The sequence below is a fragment of the Trichophyton benhamiae genome (genome assembly GCF_000151125.1).
Source record: "Trichophyton benhamiae CBS 112371 chromosome Unknown contig01293.0, whole genome shotgun sequence".
NCBI lineage: Eukaryota > Fungi > Ascomycota > Eurotiomycetes > Onygenales > Arthrodermataceae > Trichophyton > Trichophyton benhamiae.
In genome coordinates, this window is record NW_003315113.1 from 1,291,418 (window position 1) to 1,316,850 (window position 25,433).

At 49.1% G+C, this 25,433-nt stretch overlaps 8 protein-coding genes across 8 annotated transcripts; 4 read left to right on the forward strand and 4 right to left on the reverse strand.

The window, feature by feature from the left end:
• Window positions 1–319: 319 nt before the first annotated feature.
• Window positions 320–4,492, reverse strand: ARB_04424 (uncharacterized protein; the record flags this gene model as incomplete). Its single annotated transcript, XM_003017496.1, has 1 exon — window positions 320–4,492. The coding sequence occupies one exon, from the start codon at window positions 4,490–4,492 to the stop codon at window positions 320–322; it is 4,173 nt and encodes a 1,390-aa protein (XP_003017542.1).
• A 52-nt stretch (window positions 4,493–4,544) lies between these two features.
• On the forward strand, window positions 4,545–4,811 carry ARB_04425 (uncharacterized protein; the record flags this gene model as incomplete). Its single annotated transcript, XM_003017497.1, has 1 exon — window positions 4,545–4,811. The coding sequence occupies one exon, from the start codon at window positions 4,545–4,547 to the stop codon at window positions 4,809–4,811; it is 267 nt and encodes an 88-aa protein (XP_003017543.1).
• Window positions 4,812–8,163: 3,352 nt separating this feature from the next.
• Window positions 8,164–9,033, reverse strand: ARB_04426 (SAP domain protein, putative; the record flags this gene model as incomplete). The annotated part of the gene is made up of 1 exon (XM_003017498.1): window positions 8,164–9,033. The coding sequence occupies one exon, from the start codon at window positions 9,031–9,033 to the stop codon at window positions 8,164–8,166; it is 870 nt and encodes a 289-aa protein (XP_003017544.1).
• Window positions 9,034–10,187: 1,154 nt separating this feature from the next.
• Window positions 10,188–12,833, reverse strand: ARB_04427 (uncharacterized protein; the record flags this gene model as incomplete). The annotated part of the gene is made up of 9 exons (XM_003017499.1): window positions 10,188–10,445; window positions 10,517–10,589; window positions 10,658–10,876; window positions 10,960–11,091; window positions 11,157–11,396; window positions 11,480–12,024; window positions 12,086–12,268; window positions 12,453–12,626; window positions 12,822–12,833. The coding sequence occupies 9 exons, from the start codon at window positions 12,831–12,833 to the stop codon at window positions 10,188–10,190; spliced, it is 1,836 nt and encodes a 611-aa protein (XP_003017545.1).
• Window positions 12,834–13,698: 865 nt separating this feature from the next.
• Window positions 13,699–17,531, forward strand: ARB_04428 (cellular morphogenesis protein (Rax2), putative; the record flags this gene model as incomplete). Its single annotated transcript, XM_003017500.1, has 4 exons — window positions 13,699–14,872; window positions 14,944–15,551; window positions 15,676–17,233; window positions 17,353–17,531. 4 exons carry the CDS (start codon window positions 13,699–13,701, stop codon window positions 17,529–17,531), a joined length of 3,519 nt encoding a protein of 1,172 aa, XP_003017546.1.
• Window positions 17,532–18,799: 1,268 nt separating this feature from the next.
• On the forward strand, window positions 18,800–21,093 carry ARB_04429 (uncharacterized protein; the record flags this gene model as incomplete). Its single annotated transcript, XM_003017501.1, has 4 exons — window positions 18,800–18,905; window positions 18,958–19,534; window positions 19,675–20,261; window positions 20,315–21,093. 4 exons carry the CDS (start codon window positions 18,800–18,802, stop codon window positions 21,091–21,093), a joined length of 2,049 nt encoding a protein of 682 aa, XP_003017547.1.
• Window positions 21,094–21,895: 802 nt separating this feature from the next.
• ARB_04430 (uncharacterized protein) lies at window positions 21,896–22,279 on the reverse strand (the record flags this gene model as incomplete). Its single annotated transcript, XM_003017502.1, has 1 exon — window positions 21,896–22,279. One exon carries the CDS (start codon window positions 22,277–22,279, stop codon window positions 21,896–21,898), a length of 384 nt encoding a protein of 127 aa, XP_003017548.1.
• Window positions 22,280–23,209: 930 nt separating this feature from the next.
• ARB_04431 (uncharacterized protein) lies at window positions 23,210–25,003 on the forward strand (the record flags this gene model as incomplete). The annotated part of the gene is made up of 3 exons (XM_003017503.1): window positions 23,210–23,584; window positions 23,664–24,042; window positions 24,096–25,003. The coding sequence occupies 3 exons, from the start codon at window positions 23,210–23,212 to the stop codon at window positions 25,001–25,003; spliced, it is 1,662 nt and encodes a 553-aa protein (XP_003017549.1).
• Between the last annotated feature and the right edge of the window lie 430 nt (window positions 25,004–25,433).

A 25,433-nucleotide genomic window follows, 5' to 3' on the forward strand; every position in this document is an offset into this window, starting at 1 on the left:
ATGAAATGGCAAACAAATATCATAGAAAGGCCGTGGGACTGCTAAATGAACAAAATAAACGGTATATGACGGTTGCCCGTTAAGTTTATCATTATGCGCTGGTGTTCATGAGATATGCAGGGATATGATAGAAAAAAATGATTAAAAAAATGTGAAGCATAAATACCGCTATGGTATATGGGTCATAAATGTCGTTAGATTCGTTGAGAAATAAACAAATCACTCATAAATGGATTTGGGGAGTTGGAGAGTATGAAGGTCCCCGGGTATCGCTGATGAGATAAAACAGAAATGTACGCATGAGGGATATATAAAGGGATTAGACGCTCGCAGTCCTCCTGGTGACTTCGCTGGGCTTCTGGGCGTAGGCAATCAGGAGCCTGAACCCAGTGCCTCGTCGCCTACACTCTCGAAGGAGCATCCTATCGGTCCAGATGTCCTTATTCTGATCACTGAAAACAGCCAGTTCGTAACACCGTGTGTGCCACCATCGCGCGACTTTTGCGACCATCTTAGCAATCGACTCATCGTTTGAAGGTGAGGGCGAAGGGTCAGATAGGAGATCGCCGAGGGACATATTCACATCGTCCGAAGGAGCACGTTTGTGCTTTCTATTGGATAAGCTATCTGACCGTTGCGGGAGATTAGAGCTGCTATACTGTTGGGGCAAGTTTGCAACGGATTGGTTCGAGCTCGATGTGTCTGATGATTGCACAATTGTACCGGCAACAGGGACAACAACCATGCATCGATTTAAATTTGCGAACCCACGCTTGCCAAGCAGCCTCTGGATGTTGTCGCTGGCTGGCTTTAGGCAAATATTAGGATCGGTCGTGTATATTCGTTCTTTCAACATTCGAACCGCCTTTCGAGTACGGCTTCCCATGTTAACCATGTCTAAGTCCATGACACTGAGCTCAAGATATCCTCCGGGGCGTAAGACACGATAGCATTCAGAGACTACAGTGTCATATGCAGCTTCGGAACAAGCAGCCGGGAAGCGCATGACGGCAACAGTGAAAAAGCCCTTGGGAAATGGAAACGGAGTTTTGATACCAGACCGATGGATGGTACGATGATTTGATGGTGGATCCCATGCTGCTGGATTGCTTGATGTAGACTGAGGAGGCACGTTTGGAGTGAGATTGTATACTACCGCGGACGGATAAGTCAACGCACAGTAAAATGACCAGTCATCATTGCCTAGCCCGTCAATAACCAGGATGCGAGCTTGGTCTTGAGGCTGCATGTGGTTTTTGGCAGGGCTAAATAGAACACGACCGAATGAAAGCCAGCGGCTGGTCATTAACGAGCCTGAACGGACATTTGCTTGCGCCATAGGATCTATCTGGGCCTGATCTTTTCCCGTTGAAGGAGACTGGTTTTCTTTGGGAGTAGGTTTGGCTGCGTGGGCGTCATTCTGTAGCTCCTCACCTAGAGAAGCATAGGGGTTGTTGGTATGAGTGAAGTCTGCAGAGGAATTTTTGCTTCCAGCATACGTTGAAATGAGATCCCCTAGCGAGATTGGTTCCGAGGGTGTGATGGATGAATGTAGAGCGGAGAGAATCATAGAACGGCTTAGATGGATCGAGTTGTGGTCGGATAGTTGAGGTGTTATAATATCTGGGCATTGCAGAGGTGAAACCGGTGGAGAAGTGTCATTCGTTCCACTTAAACCCTCCTGTAAAGCCTTGGAGGCTCTAGTAGCCAGATTGAAAGATCGGGGTGTATTCAAGAGGCCCTCCTCGGGAGTTTGCGGCGATGTGACTTTGTCTAGAAAATCATCATATTCTTGCCATATTTCATCGTCTGTCAATTTTGAGCCCGGGGACGGCAGAACGGCAGTGAAAGCTGCCAAACTCCCGCCATCTACACTCCCAGAGGATACGGAAACCTCGGATCCCTTCCTTGGACTGAACGAAAGAAATTCTTCTCGAGACGGGAGACACAAAGCAAATCGATTGGGTATAGCTTCAACCAAAGGTGGATGATTTGATGCCACGGCTGCCGCCGTTACCGTTAGGGAGGGCCCTTCTCCGATACTAAATGGGCGTGAAAACGACTGAAGAGATGGTTTATGTTGATTCCTGGAACTTGGAATGACAGGAGGTATCCTACCAACGGAAGCCAAGCGGCTGGGTCGGTCATTCTCGGGTGGTGAAACTGTAGGTAACACGTCCTTGTTGAAAAACACCTTGGGTGAAGATGGGCGTCTTTCAGAGGCGCTGTTAAGTAACCCTGCTGGTGGCTCTGGCAACAAGATTGACTGACCGTGTTTCGTTCTAAGTCCGAGTCCAGTCGTCGTTTCGAGTTCTTCCTCGGTGGGCGGAGACTCCTCCACCCGCGCCAGTATATCCTCCAAAGAATCGGAATCAAGCTGTTCATTATCAAGAATAGCATAATGGGCAACTGCTCTAGAAGTTGAGACCTGAGTTACAGCTGCGGGCATCTCTGGAGTTGGCCCCGAATCATCCTTTGCCTTTTTCTCCCGAAGGTTCGGATTGCTGCGCTGGAAGAAATTCCATCGCCCTGACCTTTCAGATTTCTTCTTCTTCGGTTCGTTATTTGGCTTAGAATCGGGCGGCGAGGATGAACTAGGGGTACCACGATAATTTATGTCAGAACGGCTATCGATGCTAGCATCAGATGGCCGTCTGGAAGCTGATGGTCGAAGTTGAGATACCGACAGATAGTTACTGGTCGATTTCTGGCCTCCAAATAGCTTCGAGTTGCGGAAAGAACGGCGACGCTTCACTTCTGGAGATAAATGTTTCCCAGGATCCAAGAGGGTAGATTGCGGAGAGGATGTTATTGGTTCTGGGCTATGAACCAGTGTAGGCGGAAGTGCTTGAGATTCAGTAGTGGAAATCACACTCTGGTAGCTCTCGCTCTGTGCGCTTTGCGTACGAGTCAATGTCGAGCCATCCACTCCGCCGCCGTTGATGATAACTGGCTCTAAACGGTCGAGAAGGAAGTCATCGATTTCGTGTCCCATATGGCTGCTGCTGACACTATTGTTCCCAATTGACCTGCTGGTGCTTGTTGATCTTGCTCTGGATGTGGTGCTTCCGATGCTGGTTCTTCTTCCTCGTTGAGCGTATTTGCCATAACCCTCGTGTCCGGTTCCTGCGGGAGGACATCTGCGTGATCGACCTTCACTTAGTGCGGATTGAGTGACTTCGGGAACCGTCTTTGACTTTTTCGGGAAAAAGCCAAGTCTTCTCGGAGCATTGGTGGTAGGTTGCTGCTGCTTTGGCTCCTTGAGCTCCTTCGTATCATTAGATACGTTTGTTTCTTTCCCTGAGAGCGATGTTTTCCTGAGAAGATTTGCCTTGGGAGTTATAGATCTTAGCTGCGGGCGGGCACTGGAATCAGTCTGGCCCACTGGTGGAGACAATGCAGTAATCTTATTTGAACTCCTTGACTGAAGTGAATCTGTGGATGCATTCACAATCGATGAAGAGATAGCTGGTGATTTAGAGCGAGTATTGGAGCTTTCTGAACCTCTCCGTTTGTGAGTGGGAAGTCTCGAAGAGGCAAGGTTACTCCAGATAACGGGCGACGATTCCAATTTCAGCGGCTCTGTTCCCTTGCGGCTAGGCCGACTTGGAGAGAGCCGGGTAGCTGCTCCCGAGTCTGGAAGTGACGGTTCTTCGAGCCTTGGAGTACACACACCTTCCTTTCTATTCTCCGAGGTGGGTTTTATGTCACTTGGTAGGGTACTTGTTGATTGCCACTCAGCGTGACTAGGAGCTTGATGTCCGGTTTCTCTCACCCCGGGACTAGAAGCTGGCAGTTGAGGAATAGGCTCAGTTTGAGATCGTCGAGGAAGCCGAGTCGTAGGAGCACCCGTTCTCTTGGTTTCATCAAATGACGATAAAGCTGCCAGGTTTGGGCGAGACCTTTGGTTCCTGAAGATAGTTGGGCTCGGCTGCTTTAGGCGAGAGCTATGGATCGGATGTACTATTCCAGGAGAGTAGGACGAAAGTGATGTTGGGGTTGATCCTCTACTCCACATACCAGGGGAGTCGGTGTATCTGGTTGAAGGGCTGCTTCCCCCGGTAAAGTTAGGGGTTGGGGGAGGTAGGTTGGAAGTATTTATCGATGTTGACAGACCAATGAACTCCCTCGGAATGCGAGACTGCGATCCTGATGTTAAGGGTCTGGCCTCAGTTGCGGGTGTCTGAGAGGATGGGGTTGGAGTAGAATACTGTGGTCGAGTAGGGACATTTTCAATTGGTGCTGGCCTTGTGGGTACCGATTCTTTAAAATCTGACTCAAGCTTATCTGGAGCTTCAATTTGGGGTATCTCTATGTCTATTTTCTCAGACTTCGGAGCTTGTAATCTTGCCCTGTTCTTCTCTGCATATTGTTCTATTGAGGGTGCCTTTCTCCGGAGAACATTTCGTGGTCGTGATTCGGGTAAAGAAGGTCGACCAAATTTCCAGGAAGGCATAGATGATGTTGTTTGTTGCTGTGAATCGTATGGCATATTCGGTGAAGGCGCATTGCTTGGAGGTGCAGCATAGTACCGAGATGTTGGCATGAAGGAGTATGATGGCTGTTTCGACGTCCCAGTAGAAGTATTGGCTTCCCTGGACGACTTCTTTGAGGAATTCGACCTCACCATCCTCAGCCTACTATACTCCTCCGACTCCGAAGCAGACGAGTCCCGCCTACCTCGGGGAATTGTGCTCTGCTTGGGTCTTCCCTGCCCAGACGAAGCCCCGGTTGGTGGTATAGGTATCCTTGAAGAAGACATCATGATTTCAGTTGTTGATCCTCTAGTACGTGTGTGTGCCGGAGCATGAGTGACTGTCTGTACAGCTACCCGTGATACCATGATGTGAGAGCCCCCGATACCATGGATAGCAGGCCTCGAGACCTTCCGAAACAATAGCCGGTTCAGAACGACTTATAATCATATCGTATGCCACATTAGTGACGGTCAAAGGTTGGCGTCTGTCACTTGAGTCAGTGGGGACACGGGATGAAAAGATATGGTGCATAGCGGTCGCCACCACGAAGGCGTACTCACGTTTGTTTATGATAAAAATAACAGCCTAGCAAGCAACTATATTCCAAATAGCTGAGCAAGGCCGGCAATCTGACTGCTGAGCAAGCTGGATGGTATCAAAACCCGAAGCTCGAGAATTTAGAGGCAAGATAGTTGAACAAGAAGCCGGGGTAAGCTGGATTAAATATAAGGTAACTTGAGCAGTAAAAAAAGGCACAAAAAGTGAAGCGAAAGAACCTTGAAAAGAATATTAATCATCGGACAGCTTTTTCTCGGGCACAAATAACCATGCAAGGAAGAAAAAAAAAAAAAAAAAAAAAAGGCTAAAGGCGATGGCACAGTTCTGGACAAGGTCCGTTGTCAAACTCGAGAGAATGACGGGAAATGTACCGCCAGGTCGATGTATAGTTAACTATAGTAAGCGTCAAGTAAGGCTCTGCTTGCTTGCTTGCATCCACTCCGCCACACAAGGTCGGCGGGGCCGCTTAGCGCGCACAGCGACAGGCAGCAGCTGTGGCTAACGGCCGTTTGACCACGTCGACAAGGCGGTATAAGGGCCCTCTCCTTGACTATGAAGGCTATGGCTCTTCTGTAGTGAAGGAAGAAACGGTCAGGGCCTGCAAGGAGTTTGCCGGGGGAGGAGGGAGGAAGGAAGGAGAAGAGATAGGCAAGACAGGCCGGCATGGACATGGACATGGTGGACGGCGGCGCATTTTAAGGCAAAGAAGGAGAAGAAGAAAAAGTCCCGAGAAGACGGCCAAGGGGCCAGGGTCATAGGAAAAAGGATGATAAGCAAGTACCCCGACTCGCTGACGATCGCACGTTTCCCTTCTCTCCAGTTAGACGGCGATAGAGGCAGGTAACAGGCTGACGATGGAGAGACGAGAGACGAGACGACGCTGTGGATGGAGTCGAATGGGCGCTTGCAGGCGAGCGGAGACAGGATTCGCATGGATAAGTATCGAGACCCAGGTCATGCATGATATCTCCACTTATAGGAGGCCACTCAGAATGTAGCATCGCAGTATCGACGATGGTGCTATTCCCGTCCACGAGAAGTATGTTCAGGCTGGCTGGCTCGATGCTTGCTTCAAGTTCAGTTGCCGGGCCGAATCGTAAATCTGTTCAACCTGCCGACGCTGCTGGGCTGGCTGTCAGATCGTACTGCTCCAGTATAATAACTAATATTATAGATAATGCAAAAAGAAGCTCGAATGTCCCTGGAGGAGATGACATATCGATGCAGAGGCCGTCACAGCATCCCCAGTCTGTGATACGGAGTGAAAGGCCCATGTCAACAGAATAGCCTTTTGATCTGAGGGATCCGTTCCACGGTCCATCTCATGGAGACTTCCAGGGCCATCCGTAGGTGCCGTTCCGTGCCGTAGAAGGGAGTAGCTGATCCAGCGAAAAATTAACATTAGTCGAAGTCGTTAACGAGCTACCAGAGGCTTTGACTGGCTAATTAGCAGCATGGGGAACATGCGGAAGCGCCGAGCCATCTCCATCACGGCATAGCAATTCTCAATGAAAAGGGTACTCCTCGCCCCTTGGCCGACCCGCGAGCGATGATTTGCTTCATGCACGGAGTCACTCTGGGCGTTAACTTCTGTCACGTCCCATAATGAGGAGCAACAAACCAGGGAGAGAGAGAGAGCGCTCAGAGAAAAGAGAAACGTCCCCTTGCCGTCTCCTGGTGGAGAAATCTCGTTCGATATCAAATAGCACCGAGGCCCATGTATCCGTTTGGCTCAGTACCTGCCTCTGTGACTGGGAAGAAGGAAATTATGCATATTCTAGAGCCAGCCCTGGATCGGAGCAAAGAGCTGGAAGTAGATAATGCGTGAAGGACGCTGCAGGTCGATACCGAGCGACGGCGCGGCTCACTGGCCAGAGGCACATCCAGTCACATCGAAGAGGCACAGCTTTGCTGCATGATTCGCCCACTGACAGCTCCCATCCCTGTCCGAAGAAGCAAGCAGGAAGTTTAGCTATTCCTGTCCTTCATGGAGGTTCCCACATGGTGCAAGAGCGAAAAGACGAAGTATCGTCGCCTTTTCTGAGCCTGCGTCTTTGCCACCGTTGAAGGGTCGTATAACTAAACAAGCCAGACGATCACAGCAACTAGTGAGTTAACTTAGTGAGGGTCAAGCAGAAGAGTTTCTCCTGTCCCTGAGCCCGCTGCTGATAGCACGAATTACGTGCATTAATTCGTATGTACGGGCCTAATGATGGATAACTTGCTGCAAGGCTGCTTTTGTGGCTGTGAGCGCATGAGGCGACTGTCCCCAACCGCTGCCTCCATGCTTCGTATAATCCTTCGGCCGGCCATGTTAACTGGCTTCTCTCCGTAGGCCAGGTCCCTGGATCTCATGCAAACCTCAGCTCTCGATGTATGCATATCATAATGGCCAGCCTGCGCCAATCGACTGTTCGTCTGCGTTGTACCTGGTGATCGATGATATCAGAGAGACGGAGAGCGACTCCTTCATAGCCGATAACTCGCGCGAGAGGGAGAAAAACAAAGCATTGAGGAGCGATAAACTAATTCGGCGGGCGATTTCTAGAGCTTACTGACCTTGGCTATGACTCCTGTGGTTATCTGTAGACGCGCGCAGGGTCAACTGACGCTGCTGATGATCTGCGTTTTGCTGCTGTGGTAGATGTACATCGCCGGCTACTTCTGTACTTCTGGTGTTGTATATATATATATTTTTTGATCACCTCATCATGATATTCAACCCCCCCTTGCGCGTTGCACTGGATGGAGACTTCGCTTGTCCGACCTCCGAGAGATGAAAGTTGATTTGATATTTTCGTTTTGATATACATATTAATAACATACGCAAGAAAGTAGCAGAAGATGAGAGGAAAATGTGAAAGATCAGACTTCGTTCCGGACAAACTCCTAAGCCAGGTAGATATTGAAAGACACACGGAGAGAAAATAGCAAAAGCGATACCAGTCATATAGCAAGAAAAGGAGTGTTTTTTTTTTTTGGTCAGGAAGTGCGAGAGAGAGATAGGGAAATAGCCCCGGGCGCAGTGATGGTCGACAACTCATAGTGCACGAAGCAAAAGAACAAACGGTCGGTTGGGCGAGGAGCAGAGATAGATGAAGAGGCCGAAGAGCCAAACACTTTCTGTTTATTTGGCAGCAAAACGCTCCTTTCTCTTCTCCATCGCAACACGGTCTGCCTCACTAAACTTCTCTTTGCTGCTGTTGTTGTTGCTGTTGCCAGTCTCGTTGCGGCCGCCCCTGCGTGGGCCTCTCCCCCTTCCCCGTCCGTGGAAGTGTCTACGCTTTCCCCGGCCGCTGTCTCCATCATCACCCCGTCCTCGCTTCCGGGTGGGCAAAGCTTCGTCCAACCCTTTTATTTTGGCCGGCTCGTCACTCACGGGGCCGAATCTCTTGACTCTCGCAAGTGCCTTTTCAGCCTCCGTCGCAACAGATTCTTCGACAGCTCCAAACTTCGCAGCACGGGCTTTGCGCTTCGCAAGTTCAGCATCGGGATCCGTGGTTGCAAGGCCTCTGCTGTAGTCAACGGCAGGTTTCTCTGTGCCCTTCTTCTCTTCGGTGGCGGCTTTCTTATCAGTGCCGTTTGTCGCATGTTGTTCATCGACAGGCTTTGCTTCCGCCGCACCGGTTCCAGCAGCGCCGGCTGAAGTTGTTGTTGTTGTTGCAGTGGCAGCTTCGGTCTTCTCTTCTGGCTTCGCAGCTTTCGCCTTTTGTGCAGTAGCAGGCTCGGTGACGGTCTTTTGCTCTGGAGCCGCTGCTGGAGCCGCTGGGGCTGGCTTGGTAGCTGCAGGAGCAGTCTCGGTATCGTCGTCCCAATCGATAACGTCTTCAGCCGCAGGTGGAGCTGGAGCCGGTGCGGGAGCAGCAGCAGCAGCAGCTTTATCTGCTTCCTGGAGCCGCGCAACCATATCTGCCTTCTTCCCCGTGTGACTGAGGCCGCGCGACTTGAGAATCTCAATCAACTCGGCGTTGGTCTTTTTGCTGTATTCCACTGCCATGATGACGACTAGCGTGTGCGATTGCGTGTCAACGGAAGGAGAACGTAGGATATTGAGATATTGCAGATAGTATCGACTCAAGTGAGCTCTATGATGTGGGCTTGTGAGAGATGTAGCAACTTGGAAGACTGGGTCGGAGTCGAGGCCTCCTGGGAGGACGGAGGAGGCAGGCGTCGAGCGTTCAAAGGCGGCGGGAGAGAAAGAGGGCTAAGAGCAGCAACACAGTAGCATCGCCTTTGATCAGTATAAAGAAATGCAGCGTCTCTGATTCAGCATCTGCTTCTTCTTCTCGCGCTGCCGTCACCTTCGGCTCGTTTGTTGCCTTTGACGTTTGGAAAAAAGTCGCGTTGGAGCTTCCGGCTTAGGTAAGCAAGTCATCGCGCTAAGCTTTTTGTGTTCTTGGCAAAAGTCAGGTGATGCTTATATAATATAATTACTAAGCTGGTACAAAATATAAGTTCGATATGGAGATATCAGACAAAAAGATAAAAAGACGAAGAAAGACAAGGAAGAGGGCGAGGGGAGCTCAGTTCAAATCAGCCTTGCGAAGAAGACAGAGGATGGACCTCGGAATTGCAGTTTGTTGGGCTTTTGATCCCTGCCTTTATCTGAATACGTGTTTCCAGTGCTTGTTCCACGTCGGCAGCCGCCGCAAGCTGCGCCACGTTAAAGATCACCAACTGTGGCGCCCGAAGGTCGGGTCGTCTTTCGTTGGGATAAATTCTGCACTATGACATCAAGCCTACGGGGTGAGAGTAAACACGGGAGGAAAAAACCGTTGTAACATTATCAATGCGTTAGTTTAGCTGAAAACCTTGGGAATTAAGAAAAAAAAAAAGAAGAAGATACCCATCCCATTCAACCTTCTTTTTTGTTCGCTGCCCTATTTCAATCTGCCATTGGTTGAAAGTGTGTACATCGGAGGGGGGAGGAAAGGCGAGAGGGAAAAGATAGTGCGCTCCACACGTCGATAGCTGGGACCCAAAGGTGAGTTGGTGTATATACACCTTGGGCAACAGCTTGACAAATAGAAGATGCACAACATAGTGGTACATGGGCAGCGTAAGCTCCGTAAAAGCTGAGCAGTGCTGAAATCTGTGGCAAAGTAATAGGGAGTAGCCTTGGTTCAATCGTTCTAGATGCCTAGATGAGCCTTATTTCTGAACTTTGGTCTTCTTTTTCGGCCGCTCTTCTTCAACATCATCCATTTCAGCGTCGCTATCCCCACTGCTGCTCGCGTGTTCAGAGTCGAATTCTTCAGCCACTTCGGAGTCAGAGTCTCCGACGAAGTCTTCGTCGGGAGACTCTGAGTCTTCAGCTGCAGAGCCACGGTCCTCCTGGACACCGGCGTCGTCATCACTCGAGTCCATCATCTGGTCGTTCTCGAGGGCAGTAGCAATGAGAGTGGATGCCTATGCGGTGGGATGTTAGCATCTGATTGGTAGGATGTAAAAAAAAGAGGAAGTGGAACAGATGGGCCTACCTCTTCAACCATCTCGTTCTTGAACCGGATGTTCTTGGCCTTGAAGAAGTCTTCTAGTGGCTGCTGTTCCTCACTGTAAGCGGAATATGTCAGCATATAAGTCAATGTAAGGTATATCGGAGAATATACGAGACGCCATACCGATTGATATTGCTAAATTGATGCTCGCCCTGTCCTCCCTTGAGAGTCATGGTGATGTCAAAAGTTCGGCTGGCTGAGACTGTACCACCGACTCGGGACATGGTGATGACTGATATGTTTTCTATTTGAATGTATGTGGCTGGCTTGGGGACGAACATGAAGCTCTTATCAAGACAGAATAGAAGACCCTCGTTGGCCTTGGTTGAACATTTCACACCGCTATGGCCGTGATGACTGCAGGATGTTAGCTACTCCATACCTATAGAAAGGCGGCAATAACAGCAGTAAATGGCTTGTCTTACCTGGCAAAGTCTCTAGATGGCATGATGACCTTCTTTCCTGAGAGTCCTCGGAAGACCTTTGTGACGACTTGATGAATGGGCTCCTCATAGTGAGCTTCAAGCTTATCCTTGTATCGGGTTTGAAGGAGCTCACTGGGTGACGTTAGTTAGGCGTCTGCGGTAAATTTTCTTAACAAAAGCTAGGGGTCCAAGCTTACTCGGTCATATTTAAATCAATGCTGATTTCATCGTCTAGCTTCAACTGCATGACCAGGAACGGGTATCTTGTCTGGCCCTGTCGGAGAGGCGGGTCCAAACCGAGAGTAATAAGTGTGTGGGTGTCATCGTTCTTTGGAAGGAGGAAGAACTTCTTGATAGATTGATATTGGATCTTGTAGTCGTACGTCTTACCCCTGAGTCGGAATGAGCTTTCGTACATGTCCATGTCGAACCGACCTCTGCATGAAGAACGTTAGCAGAAATATACCAGATGAAGAAAAAGAGAATTGTAAAGTTCCCGAATAAAAGTCTCCAAACGAACCTGGGAGTAAGATGCAGGACATCGAGGAAGGTAGCAAAAGTGTCGCCGGCAACATCACCAATCTCTGCCTTGTCCATGAGCGTCTCGTAGAACAAATTGGCAGCATTCTGCTCTTCAACCTCCTCTTCGCCGTCGGCACTCTTGTTTTCTTCGCCTTCACCTTGTTCGTCGCCTTCTTCCTTCTTGGGGACTGTTCCCGGGATGTAGAATCTCATCTCGACAAGCTCGTCTCTGCCCAAGCCGGCCTTCCGTCCTCTGTTCTTGGTGCTACCCGCAGGCTGTTCCTTGGCAGTAGATGCATCATCGGTGGGCAGGAAGAATTCAACGGCGACTTCATTCCTGCCCGCGAGGTTTGTGTTTGATATTTCCGAGTAAGGGACTTCGAATGCAGGACGGTTCTGGACGTTGAAGCTGAGCTCTGCTTTACCGAACTCGGCCTTGCCCCAGTTCCAGCCTCGCAGGGCATGTTCTCTGTTTGTGAGGTTGACACCGTACCATATCTTGAACGCTTTACTGGCTCTGTCGAAGTCCTGTGGCGCCGCCTCCTGGTTAGCATGCGCATTATATCAAAAATGTATCAACCATTGGGAGGTAGCAACAACGTACGTCCTGTTCGAACCCATCGAGCTGGATAACACCACAGGTACGTGAGACTATCTTCAGCTCGTACCCTTTCGCCGCTCTGCTCCATTCAGCAGCACCGATATTGCTCTTGTCGAGGGTGAAGGTGTCGCCGCCGCCGGATGGCTTCCAGCCCATGCCGCTCTCCGCGAGCTTGCATTTCCCGGACTGCTTCGACAGGTCAAGGTATATGTTTTCGAAGCTCTCCCTAGCACCGAGTCAGTCTCACCAGTCACCAGGCAGCAGTCTTCAATTGGGGGGCGAAGGGAGCAGCTTACATCTTGACTGGGTCGCGCGTTGCGTTGCTGCCGGTCGAACGAGCTTCACCGAGAAGCCACGAAGGTCAACCAACCAGCCACTCAATCACCACGTCTTTTGCTGGACTCGAAGCTGCCGTCTCTCCTGCAGGGGTCTTCTTCGCTCTTCCGGCTTCTCTTTCTCTCTGTCTTTCGTCCTTTTTTTCTCTTCGCTTTTTCTTCTTCTTCTTCTTCTTTTTTTCTGTCGCGTTTTCGGCTTCACGAAAGCTCTTTATCAGAGTTGGGGCTAAGCCTGATTAGGAACATCTCTATATCTTCTATATATTTTTGATTTCATTTTTATATTTTATATTTTATATTTAAATCTTTATTAATTATTATTATATTCAAACAATCGTTGATAGACTGAGCAGGAACTAGAATAATATCTCCTGCTCTGCACTGCAGTGTTGAGTCTGATGTACTTGTATGGACATGCTTGATATCAGCTACCTTACCCCGAGTATCTCGACTGCCTGGAGTTATCTTCCTTAGCAGCCGGAGACAGCGCAGGCTTACGGAGTACTATAAGCTGAATAACCGGCATGGTCATCCCTGAGACACCTGGCAGGCTCCATGGTGCAGGAGTTCACTCAGGCTTTGCTTTAATGGCCTTTTGGTGACGGAGTAAACAGAGCTATGTAGAATGTTAGCAAGATAGACAGACATGAACTGCAGCTGGCCACCAGCTCTTCCTACTATATACTGACACACTGTACCTACTGTCTATCACTGTCCTTTCTACTGTCACTATCCTGCATCTATCCTGCATCCAACTGTCCTGTCCTGTCCTGTCATGTCCTGCTGCTCTCGCATCTACTTTTATCCGGCCCCCTTTTGTGCTTCTTTTCTTCTTCCTTCCAACCTCCAGCCCTGCGAACTTCATCCCTTCGACCTGCTCGACCTTCGAACTTCTCGACTCCCCGGCCATCGACCCTCGCCGCCCGCGGTCATTCACTCTTTTTGCTTGTTGAGCTGGCGTCCTGGAAGCAGATGGAGTAGCCTCTGCTGGCAAAAACGGACACTGAGCTCAGCCTGGTTTTACTGACCCTTTTTCACTCCTTGTTTTCTTGTCTTGTAACGGCTTTCCTTCCTTTTTGTGACCTGTAGATCGCGCCATGTCCGATCTGTTTATGCCCTGAGATTGTTCTTTGCTGCGCTTCAGACTCTCTCTCTCTCTCTCTGCCAGGCCGGTCTGCTCGTCTCTTCCTTGTCTAGGAGATCCCAGGTGGCTGGCATCTGAGATCCCCCCGTGTGCTGTTTACAAGGCGTTTTTTATCTCTCACCCTCAGCGACGCGGCCATGGGACACCTCTCCCAGCCCGGATGGGCGCCGTTTGCCTGCAACTTCAACCTCATCCTCAACGTCTTCCTCGCCCTGCCTCTTGCTCTCACCTCCCAGGCGGCCCTCTTCGAGCCGACGCCTTCTCCGAACCTCGACCTCAATCCGCTCGGCCGCATCGCCCTGGTGGGGAATTTCGACGCTGCCTCGCTCTACTCCTACAAGCCTACCAACAAAGAAGGCCTCGCCGGCTTCAATGGCTCCCTCAAACAGTCGCTCATCGCCCCCTTGCCCGACGGCTCCCTCTTCCCCATATCCTCAGCCGACGCCGATATCCTGGCCATGTGCCCGTTGAAGGACAAGGATGGCTCGGTCACCAGCGTCGTGGTGGGCGGTAACTTCACCAGCCTTGGAGGCGTCGAGTCCAACGGCGTGGCCGTTTTCGACTACAAAAACATCCGTGTATCTGCCGTGCCTGGACTCTCTGGGACGGTCAACGCACTCTACTGTGACAGCGAATCGAACATCGTCTACGTCGGAGGAGAGTTCAGAAACGCAGAGTCCACCAACGCTGTCATCTGGTCTCCCAAGTCGGGCCTTTCCAACCTGCCCTTCAGCGGGTTCAATGGGCCCGTCACATCGATTGTTCCCGCAAAGGATGGCCGTGTTGTCTTTGGTGGCTCGTTCGATGGCTTAGGAAACACAACAAGCCCGGAGAGGAAGGACCAGCAGATTGTCAACCTGTTTACTGCCGAGATCTCTGTCGGTTCAGGTTCGACTGCTGGAGGCTTTGACGATCCTAGGAGTATCATCTGCCCTACTGATGGCCAGTCTGGCCCCGGAAAGACCTGGTTGCTCACAGACAATGCCCCGGGCTACTGGCGTGCTAACTTGCACTATGGGTTCAGACCAACTAAGTTACGCGTTCGCAACGTTGTTATGGATGGAAGAGGAACCAAAACATTCAGATTTACCGCCCTGCCCGATGGCGGAATCCTGAACATGACCTATGTCGACCCCGAGAGCGGCCAGAAAATTCCATGTGATGCCCGATGTCCTCTCTCTAACGATCCAAAGTATGCTACTCGAGACTTCTCCTTTGTCAACAATGTTGGCATGAGCTCGTTCCAGCTGGAAGTCTCAGAATGGTACGGACAGGGTGGTGGATTTACTGGCATTGAGCTGTTCCAGGATGGTACGATTGCTCCCTCTCGCTTCTAATCTCGATCTTTTTTCTTTTTCACTTTACTAACCAGCTATCAACAGATATTTATGCATATGCTGTTAATGACCTCAATGAACCCACCTGTGCTGGTATTCCGTTCGCCTCTACTGCTACCACAACCGGTGAATGGAAGGTCCAGCCATCTCACGATAGTTCTTCTGACTATTTATCCACCCAAATCGATGCATCTACCGACACTGCCACCTCAGTCACCATACAGCCAGACATCAAGCAGTCGGGTAACTACTCCGTCACCATTTTCACACCAGGTTGTATTCAGGATGGAACCTGTGCCACCCGTGGAACCGCCAACGTAACTGCCACTTTCAAGTCTTCCGAAGACACACCTATCGTGGCCTCGATATCACAGACCAACAACTTCGACAAGTTTGACCAGATCTATGTCGGCCCCGTTGATGCTAGCACCAGCAAATTCAGACCATCCATCACTATAACCCCCCGCCATGACCAAGGCATGATCGACTTTGTGGCATCTAGAGTCCGGTTCCAATTGATTTCATCTACTGGCGGCCTGAATGGACTGTATGAATATGACCCAAAGGCTACAACTGTTGATACCAACTTCACCCAGTCTGCCATCAACAAAGCCGGTACTGAACTTGAGCCTGAGGCAATCATCAACTCTCTCGTGTGGGACAAGGATACCTTATTTATTGCAGGAAATTTCACAAAGGAATCCATTAACAATATTGTGTTACTTTTAGATGGGACATCGTCCCCCTTAGGTTAATTTTGCGGTCAAAACTATGCAGCTTCTTGACGGTCTGCTCTACGTTGGTGGTAACTTTTCAAACACTGCCGCTGGGGACAATGACAAGCTTGGTAGTGTTGCTGCATACTCTATATCTGACAAGACCTGGCACTCCCTTGGTGCTGGAGTTAACGGCCCTGTCACTTCACTTGTCCTGTTCCCAACCAATGTTACCTCAGGCAAGACCGAAACAACTATCGCAGTTAACGGATTATTTACGGAGATTAATGCGGCTGATGGTCGCCCTGCAATACCCGCGAATGGATTTGCTGTCTGGGTACCATCAGCAAAGAAATGGCTGAAAGAACTGGACATTGACCACTTGGCATACGTTGGCCAGCTCACTGCTTCCAGTCAGGTAGGCGATGAGACCCTCCTGGCTGGAAACCTTGCTTCTGGTGGAATCGCTTCACACGGTGCTGTCAATCTAGTTGACAACAACAAGCTCGGCCTCCGTGCACTACCAGTAAATATAGAGCTCGGTCAAGGTATGCTACCTGAGCGTAATGCGAAGCGCAAACTTGCAACAGGTGGCAGCAGCGGAGTCATCACCGGTCTCTTTGATACCGAAGGTGGTCGCAACCTCACAATGCTAGCTGGTCACTTTACTGCAAAGACATCTGACAACTCTGTCGTCAATAACTTGGTCTTCCTCAATGGCGCACAACATGATGTCGTGACTGGCGCCGGTCCCGGAATTGATGCAAACTCAACCTTCTTATCCCTTGCAGTTAACAAAGACATGCTTTTGGCCGGCGGGAAAATCTCTGGAAAAGTTGCAGATGCAAACATCAAAGGCCTCGTTGTCTATGATCTCAAGAATGAACATCGTTACGCCTCCAACCAGCCTTCCGCATTAGACGGTGACGATGTTGAAGTTCGCGCCATTGCTCCTCGTCCTGGCACCAACGACATCTTCGTTGGTGGAGTCTTCCAATCTGCTGGCTCTCTGCCTTGCCCGTCAGTTTGCTACCTTGAACTTGATGGCAACCAATGGAATCGCCCGGGTACATCCCTACGAGGAGATGTTACCGTCCTCCTGTGGACAGAGAACGATCAACTGCTCGTTGCTGGAAACCTCACTGTTGAGCGTAACGCGACTATGCTCGCTAGATACAATGCAAAGGAACAAGAATGGTCCACTATCACAGGAAAGAACTCCGAAAGCATCAATGGTGAAGTGCGTGCCCTTGGCCTTTCACAAAGCGATGGCTCAAAGTTTTGGATCGCCGGAAAATCCGCTGATGGAGCCTCGTTCCTTGTTCACTACGACGGCACTGAATTCCGCTCTGCTGGTCGCTTGTTTGGAGAGAGTACCCTAATTGAGGGGCTGCAAGTTCTTCCACTCACCAAAACTCACGGCAAGACCGATCTATTGGAGGAGAATCAATCTCTTCTAATCACAGGCAAACTCCAGCTGCCCAACTTTGGATACGTGTCTGGAGCCCTCTTCGACGGAACTACACTTGAACCATTCATACTTTCTAGTATGTCTGATGGTCGACCAGGGAGCATATCTGGAATATTCTCTGAGAATAAGATCAACGTTGCTGGCCACCGTAAGTCCAACCCCCTAACATATCACATTCACTGCTTCAAAAAAGAAGTCTTGCTAACTCTTTGATGCTAGGTGGACAAAAACCAAGAGGCATCGTAGTCCTCATCTCTTTCTGCATAGCCCTAGGCTGTGTCTTCTTCCTTGTCCTCTTCGGCATTCTCCTTAACCGCTACCGCCGTTACAAGCAAGGCTACGTCACTGCACCTCAAGGCACAGATCGAAAACCAGATCTCAATCGCGTTCCTCCAGAATACCTTCTGGAGTCCCTCCGCCATCGGACCCCCGGCACACGCATCTAATTAACAGAAGCACGCAAAAGCTGGACGGCCATTACTTTCCTCTTTCATCTCCTCTTTCTCAAAGTTCACGTACAACCCACCTTTCCTTTAGACCACAAACTTTTCCTTCTTTCGTCCTGGAATCATTTTCCTTTCTCTCTTATGGTACTTTTAATCGGCGTTAGGAACCTAGGAAAGTGAATACCCTCTTCCAAAACTAATGTTCGGCGTTTCAGGATCTGCTGTTTGGTCTCTCCCTGTCTTTTCTTTTTTTTTCCCCCCCCAACCTGGTTCAATCCCACCCTCATACCCTTGTTACTTGATCTTGATCATATGCGCCTGCTGGGCTAATTCAGTTGCATATGGACGTAATTCGACGTTATCTGAACTTCCATACACGACAATACATCAGTCAAGCTAGGGTTTTCCTTGACTAATAATAGTCCCTTCTGCAGAGTTACTAGGCTTTCGCTGGGGAATGTTCATTTAGCTAATTGTGTACTCCAACCATGCGTTTACATTCTGTCTTGATTTTCTTCCTGTTAGACTCACCGGCTTCAAATACCTCTTAGATAGCATAGCCATCGCACTTCGAAAGATACTAATGGAAACATGACCTGTGTACTGTTATCTTTATCTGGCAGCTAGTACCAGCATCTAAGTCCACGGGTTTACTGCGTGTAGGTATTGATTTAATCGGAGGCTGTAGTAGTCAGCCCTCCCACGATGATGGCGAGAGTGGTCGAAGTTAAGAGTTCTTGGCCTTCTCCCTCTTCCGGCGCTAAAGGCGTTAAGTTTCGGCATCCCACGCCTCGGCCATAGCTAAATCGGAGCTCCATCACTTCCTCGTCAGAGCGGCAGCTCACAACAGACGATATCGTTTCTCCTTCACCTTTATTACCTATCCGGGCATGAATATGGGGTTTTCTCTAGGTTTTAGCCTGTCTCTTAATTCTGATCATAGAAAGGGAACTTGCTGAGAATTCAACCGCACATCCGTGTGGGGGAATTATCTCAAGACGATGCGTTCACGAACAGGCTGGTAAGTACCACTAATAGCTCTACCCTCTAAAGATAAGTCAGTGGTGTGTGTGTCCCTTACCACTGCTTTCCTACTTCTTATTCGATTGCCGACTAACTTTGGCCGGTTACCGCTTGCTAGCCTCACATGTCGAACGCGCAAGTTGAAATGTGACGAGCAGAAACCGCGATGCTCCCAGTGTCGGAAGGCGGGCAGAGAATGCCGTCTTAGCGAAGCCGTTGTGTTTAGACATCAGCAAAATGCCTCAATGAACCAGGATGAAGGAGGGGTCGGGCCGAGTAGCTTGAAGGGATTCTATTCTTACAAAAATACATTTGGCGCAGATAGTGTCTGGCTGGATATACCGAAGGAAGGTGGGTTTCTTTTCACTCAGAGCTCATACAATTCTCAGAAGAGTCGACTAAGCCGGTGCTCACTTTGAAGTGGTGTTTGTTGATAACTCGGACCCTTACGCCGATGAACTGGAAGAACACTTCAATACAGATACCCCTTTAGACACCCATGGTGAATCCGCATGGAGTCATGGTGGGGGATACCTGCCACCCTTTACGGAAGCTCAAACACATGGCCTAGATGCTCTTTCAGCCGCAGCAACGGCGGAGAATCATCCCATCTATCAATCTGTTGCGGATCACATTGCTGAGAATAGCAACAGTCATACTAGGCTTGAGACTACTGAACACCCAGAAGCAACAATATCAAACTCATCTCCAACTATTGCCAGGATCCCAACTGAAGCATCCCCTGGGTCTCTGTCGCTATCACTATTGTCGCCCAATAATAACGTCGGTTTCATGTTAAACGCGCCCTCCAATGGTATTCCACAACCGATTGACACTGGTCTTCACTCCCATGAGAACCAGAGGCCCACTTCTTCGGTTTCTCAAGGGTTGCCGCAGGTAATGAGAGTTACTTCTTCAGTTGAAACTGAGCATGAAGCGGCATTTTTCCTTCGACATTTTTCAGAAGGACCTGGGCGGTGGTAAGTGCAAATAGTGACCACTATAGAATGCCTGACATAGAGAAAGCTAACTAGATTTGCCATCTACTTGTATCAAGGATGGATCTATTTGATATTGAACGTTACTTTAGTTCACAAGTCCCAGTCAGAGCACTCTCTAGTCCACTCCTGAAATATGCTGCATGCGCATATTCTGCAAAGCAGATTGGCCGCATTAAGGGAGCTAATGCGGTTACTGGAGGTTCCTGTCTGAGACAGGCCATAATGGAGATATGGCCTGATACAGAAAGAGTTGACTGGAATTACTACGGGATGAAGTATTATGAAAAGGCGATCCAGCTTCTTATGGAGGAATTGCAACACAATGGAAATTTTTCTCCAGTATCTAGGTCACAAACAAGTGGAAACTTACAAGCAGTAGACCCTGGTGGACTGGAGAACACTAGCAGCAAAAGACGGAAGGTCTCCATTGCTGAGGTTCAATTATCTAGTCCCCATTCTGACGATGTCCTTGCTGCCATCTCTATTATCTTTGCCTACGAATTTTTGGATAATACGAGCCCAGTATGGGATAGGCATTTTAGTGGTGTGAAATCTTTACTGGACATTATGAAGGCAGGAATGGTGCCATCTGAAAAGAAAAATTTATCTGGACACTTGAATGTTGCAACCTCGAAACTACCTCGATTTTCCAAGGCAGGGAAGGCAATCTTCTGGAATTTTGCGCGTCAAGACTATCTTTCAGCCTGTAAGTCCTCCCTGTCTGAGAGTTATCAAGGCAAAATGCTAAGTGTGCCATAGTTATCAATGAAACCCTAACCAGATTGGTCACTAGTGACCTAACATTATGGACAGAAGCTGGGCTTATTCTCAATGATACAGGATTCTTTCAACAAGAAAGCGCTACTGAACGTAATGAATCCACGAAGGAAGACATAATATCAAATACCCTGATATGGATCCTTTCAAAAATCGTTGATTTCATAGCTGTTGGTGATGGTAGAAACCATGGAGAAAGTTCCACTGGAGTATCCCAAAATACCCTTCTGGATAGATGGAATCGACTTCAGGCAGAGCTAGACACATGGTTCCATGCGTTACCTGACACATTCAAGCCTTGTGCTAGGATTGACCCGCCTCCAGTCCCTCACTCTTCCCAAGATGTGTGTCCATTCCAGGAGATTTGGTACAGCATCCCAATGTGTGCCTCAGCGATGCAACACTATCATATGGCCCGCATTCTCCTACTCATCAATAAGCCACACGAGTCAACAGCACGCAGAAGTACTGTTACAGACAGACTAAACTCCTACAGATCCATTGAGAAAGAGATTCAAAACCATAGCCGTGAAATCTGCGGGATATCTGCTTCTGGGCTCGAAGCATCTGCACGCATTCATTCTATTCAGCCATTATTCGTCAGTGGCCAATGTTTGACCGATGAGTTAGAACGGAAGGCCATTCTACAACTTCTCTGCAGAATCGAGGCAGATCTCGGCTGGGCTACTAAGTATCGTGTTCATCAACTCCTTGCAGAATGGAATTGGGACGAGACTGTCCTTAATGTTTTTCCAGAGTGATGATAGTCGGATCAAAGGGAGGAAAAGCTTTCTTCGAGTCGAGTAAAACACTCACGGATACATACGGCCTACTCCATTCCTATGAATGTAGCTATATCGGCTCACAGCATGGATTATTTCCCTGTCGTCATCGCTTAACACACCTACATGGAGAAATAAACGTTGAGGATGAGGCGAACAAGTCCGAGGAGGGCAGACGATCAGGGAAAGCAGGCTGGCTCTCTTGTCCTTGAACTACGTATTTGAAAGCGTAATCATACAAGGATCCCAGCTAAAATCTGAAGCTCTGAAAGGCTTTCACACTCTGCGATACTGTTATAGCCTCTGCTAAAGACTCCCAAATCACTTGTGCTTTACGTTGAAGTGAAGAGGAAGTTGGTTCTCAAGAGAAGGACATCTGACTCCTGCTGGTTCGGAGAGAGCTCTGCAAAGCCTTACAAACCCAGTAGTCCAAGCAGCTTTTGTCATTAAGAATGCTGTCCTTGCTTTCATCGCAGCTGTCTAACTCGACTTTTGGGCCATCTTCCAACCTACAGGTACGAACTCTGACTAGTAGGTGGGTTTTGGTGCGTTACCAAACCTCCCATACTATATGATCTCTAAATCGAAAGGCCCGGATGCCCTAGATGACTTGGAGACGATAGCTTCTAAAATAACAAGGGATGTCCTCTATTGAAGAAACGATCTCTAGTGACATGTCTAGATGGGGTTGGTATATAACCATCCTAAACTGAGTCATATAGTCAATATGTGGCGTTTATTTCCGAACTCTATCCTTACATCTCAGAAAAGGATATAACGCCTAATACTTCAAGTTCTGGAACATTTCTTGCTCAAACTTCTGTATTGCCTCCTCCTCCTCTTCTTCAGTCCTGTCAGATCTAATCTCCACGTCTGCAGTTGAGTACACCAAATGAGAATCCTGAGCAGCCATCTTTTTGAGAGTCGAGTCCTCGGCGTTCAAGTTGAGTTGGAATTTGTAACGCCGATAATCTTTGCCGGCTTTCTTGATGATTTCTCCAACGTCGATGCGGCTCCCGATTTTCGCGTCATGGTTACCCCCTTTTGCCGGAGCTGCGCGGTGGCCGGGTATGCCCTGGCCACGCAAAATTGTTGCACGGCGGTTTTTTGACTGCTTGATGTATGCCATGAGGGTCTGAAGTGACCGGTGGATTTTCGGGGCCATGGTGTCACGATAAAAACGCTGTGGCTGAGTACACGTAGCTGATTGGAGTTTGCTGTTGTGGATGAGACTTGTTGGCGAATATCTAACCGAGCCGTATCAGTAAGAATGGTGGTGGTTGGGGAGAAAGAGAGAAGGGCGGGGGTGTTAGTTAAACAGGAACGTACAGTTATGGACTCGATGCAATTTCTTGTTTAATTCTGTTTACCTTGTAGGTGTTTTCATGGTGTCATCTTGTACACTTATATAGCTGAGCAAAGTCATAGGGACCAGAGTACCAAGTAGAGACATATCCAGATTCAGATGGCTGGCGGCTAGCTATCCAGAGAACCAGCCAGTCAGGCTTGCTGCTGCCTTGTCAACTTGACAGTCGCCGCAGCATGCTGCCACAAAATCTCACGCAGGGGCAGGCTGGGGCGTAGCAGACCAGGGTATCAGTCATTTTTCAAAGCATCCAACATTAACAATTTGGATTTTATTGGTTATTTGGCTTTGTTGGTGAACGCGTTATATGCGGACAACTTGATAACCTCGTAAAGCCGTTCGTTAGCAAGTTATTGTTACGTACGGAGCACTCTGGTTGAACAGGCCCAGCCAATCTAACTTTAGTTAACAAGAATTGGCTTTGACACGTGATATTCCTCCTGGGGCTGCCCAGACTCCTGGCGGTTAAACAGAATACAAATCCACGCGATTCAATCATACTTGAGCATTTGTCTTCTCGGGAAACAGGCGCTAATTGAAGCAGCATATGTTTTGGATTTTGATAGTACCTAGCTATGCATCATGTTGCGTCGGCAGGTTTGAGGTGTTTCGTGCGGAAAGTTAGCACCACACCCTCACGACTACAGCAATATAGTCGCACGAAGTTGAAAGCGCGGGCTGGGTCCCCTGACGTCTCTCCACCCAGCATGAGCTCTTCTCCTCCAGTGGATGGAGAAGGTCAGTATACCTTGCGTTCATATCAGACCGTGGCCTTTTGATATTCTATTGCTTACAAGTATACCGCCAGATTGGAACTCGAATGATGCATTTTTCACTTTCACCCGTGGCCGCTTTGTGGTGGATGAGACCGAGAATCTTCGCAAACGAGAGATCAGGTTCGACTTAAACCAGCTAGCACAGGTTGCCGCAGATGCGGTTGGCGCTTCTTACTGCGTTTCTGTCAAGAAATACCCAGATGGCATGTTCAACAAGGCCTTTGTCTTGACTATGGACAATGGTCGAGAAGTGGTAGCTAAAGTACCTAATCCAAATGCTGGTATTCCGCATTTTACAACGGCAAGCGAAGTTGCCACGATGGACTTTGTGAGTTCTCCATGCTCGGTTTTACATATATATTACTTCTCAAGTCTTGCTGACTTTCGGTCGATTGGATGTTCCCAAGGCAAGGAAAATACTTGATACACCAGCGCCTGTTGTCCATGCATGGAACTCGCAAGCTAAATCTCACCCGGTTGGAGCCGAGTTTATTATAATGGATAAGATGAAGGGTGTTCCTTTGTCTCAAGTCTGGGCTAAAATGCAACTACCTCAGAAACTCCAGGTGTTACTGGCAGTAACACGCATGCAGAAGCGATGGCTGAGCGTGTCATTCTCCCATTATGGGAGTTTGTACTACGCAAGCGATCTCCAGACACCGGCTGGTAGCCATTATATTAAGGATGGAAAGGCCGTTATGGACTCGGAATTTGCTCTTGGGCCAGCTACAGGGCGAGAGTGGGTTGATGCGGGCCGAGCAAGTCTGGATATCGATCGAGGTCCATGTACGCGCGGTGCCCCATTCTTACTCTATGACTCAGTTGCTAATGGCTTCTAGGGACTTCATTGACACAGTATTTACGGGCAGTTGCGGATCGAGAACGAACAGCTATTAGGTTATTAAAACCTCCAAAGCAGATTGCCTTATTTTGTGGTCCAAGGCTCTACCAACCAAATCCGGAAACAAAGCTCACTGCCTTGTCGCACTACCAGCAAATCATCGACGCTCTTGCGCCGAGTGATGGTACTATCAAGTCACCGTACCTCTGGCATGATGATTTGCATGACGACAATATTTTTGTTGACCCTTCCAACCCGGAAGAAATCACAGGAATTATCGATTGGCAGTCGTGCCATATCTCACCTCTCTATAACCATAATCCTGACCCAGCCTTTCTCAGCTGGGATGGCCTTGAACCGGAGACACTCGATTTACTTCCACGGCCAAAACTCTCCGGGCTTTCTCCTGAAGAACGTGCCGCGGCTCTGCACGAATATTCCTACCATAACATATTCATTGGGTGGAGGAAACTCATGCAAGCCAAAAATCCGGAACTTTACGCAGCGGTTGAGTTTCGAAAGACAGCACCATACGGATTAATATTCCTTGCCCATAGGATGTTTGAATATGGCGAGGCGCACTTCGAGTCACTTCTAGCTGATCTAAAGGATACTTGGCCCGACTTGCCTGCCGTACCTGGCAACAAGCCGTTCCCATTTGACTTCTCTAAAGAAGAGTACGAGCGAATCAAGACCAGTTCTGACAACGCAGTGGCAGCTACCGACCTTGTCACGGAGGTGAAGGAGCAGCTTGGGGATTTATGGCCAGATAAAGGATTTATTGAGCATGATCGGTTTGATGAGTGCAAATCTGCTCTTGAAGACGTCAGGCTCCAAATCTTGGAACAGCTGGCCCAAAGCGAAGAAGAAAGAGCTGAGTTTGATCGTCATTGGCCGTTTAAATGAAGCATCCACTGATAGGGTTGGTTGTCCTAATAAAATTATCGGCGTGAAGCCTAAATAACGATAATGGAATGATAACTAACCCAAGGCCCCCTTTTAAGCTTAACCTAAACGTAGTGGAGAAAGGGAAAGTCTGCCGAACAGCAGATTTCCGGGGAGACAGTAGTTAAGTTAACTAAGCCGAGGGGTCGACTGCTTAGTCACTCGGCAGACCTTCCCCATCCAACCTAAGCCCGGGCTAGCCCTTCCTGCTCGCTGCCAAAATGCGTAGGTGGTCGCGTGGTGCACAAAACGGACAGGCTTTGGCGAAGGTTGCAAGATGCACGCTGCACGATGCCGGTTCCCTGGCCGGATTCCTTAGTTATACCGCTGATGGCGGCGGTTGGGGCGGCAGGATGATTATTAGGAAATGTAACTAGCCACTGCTCGCTAG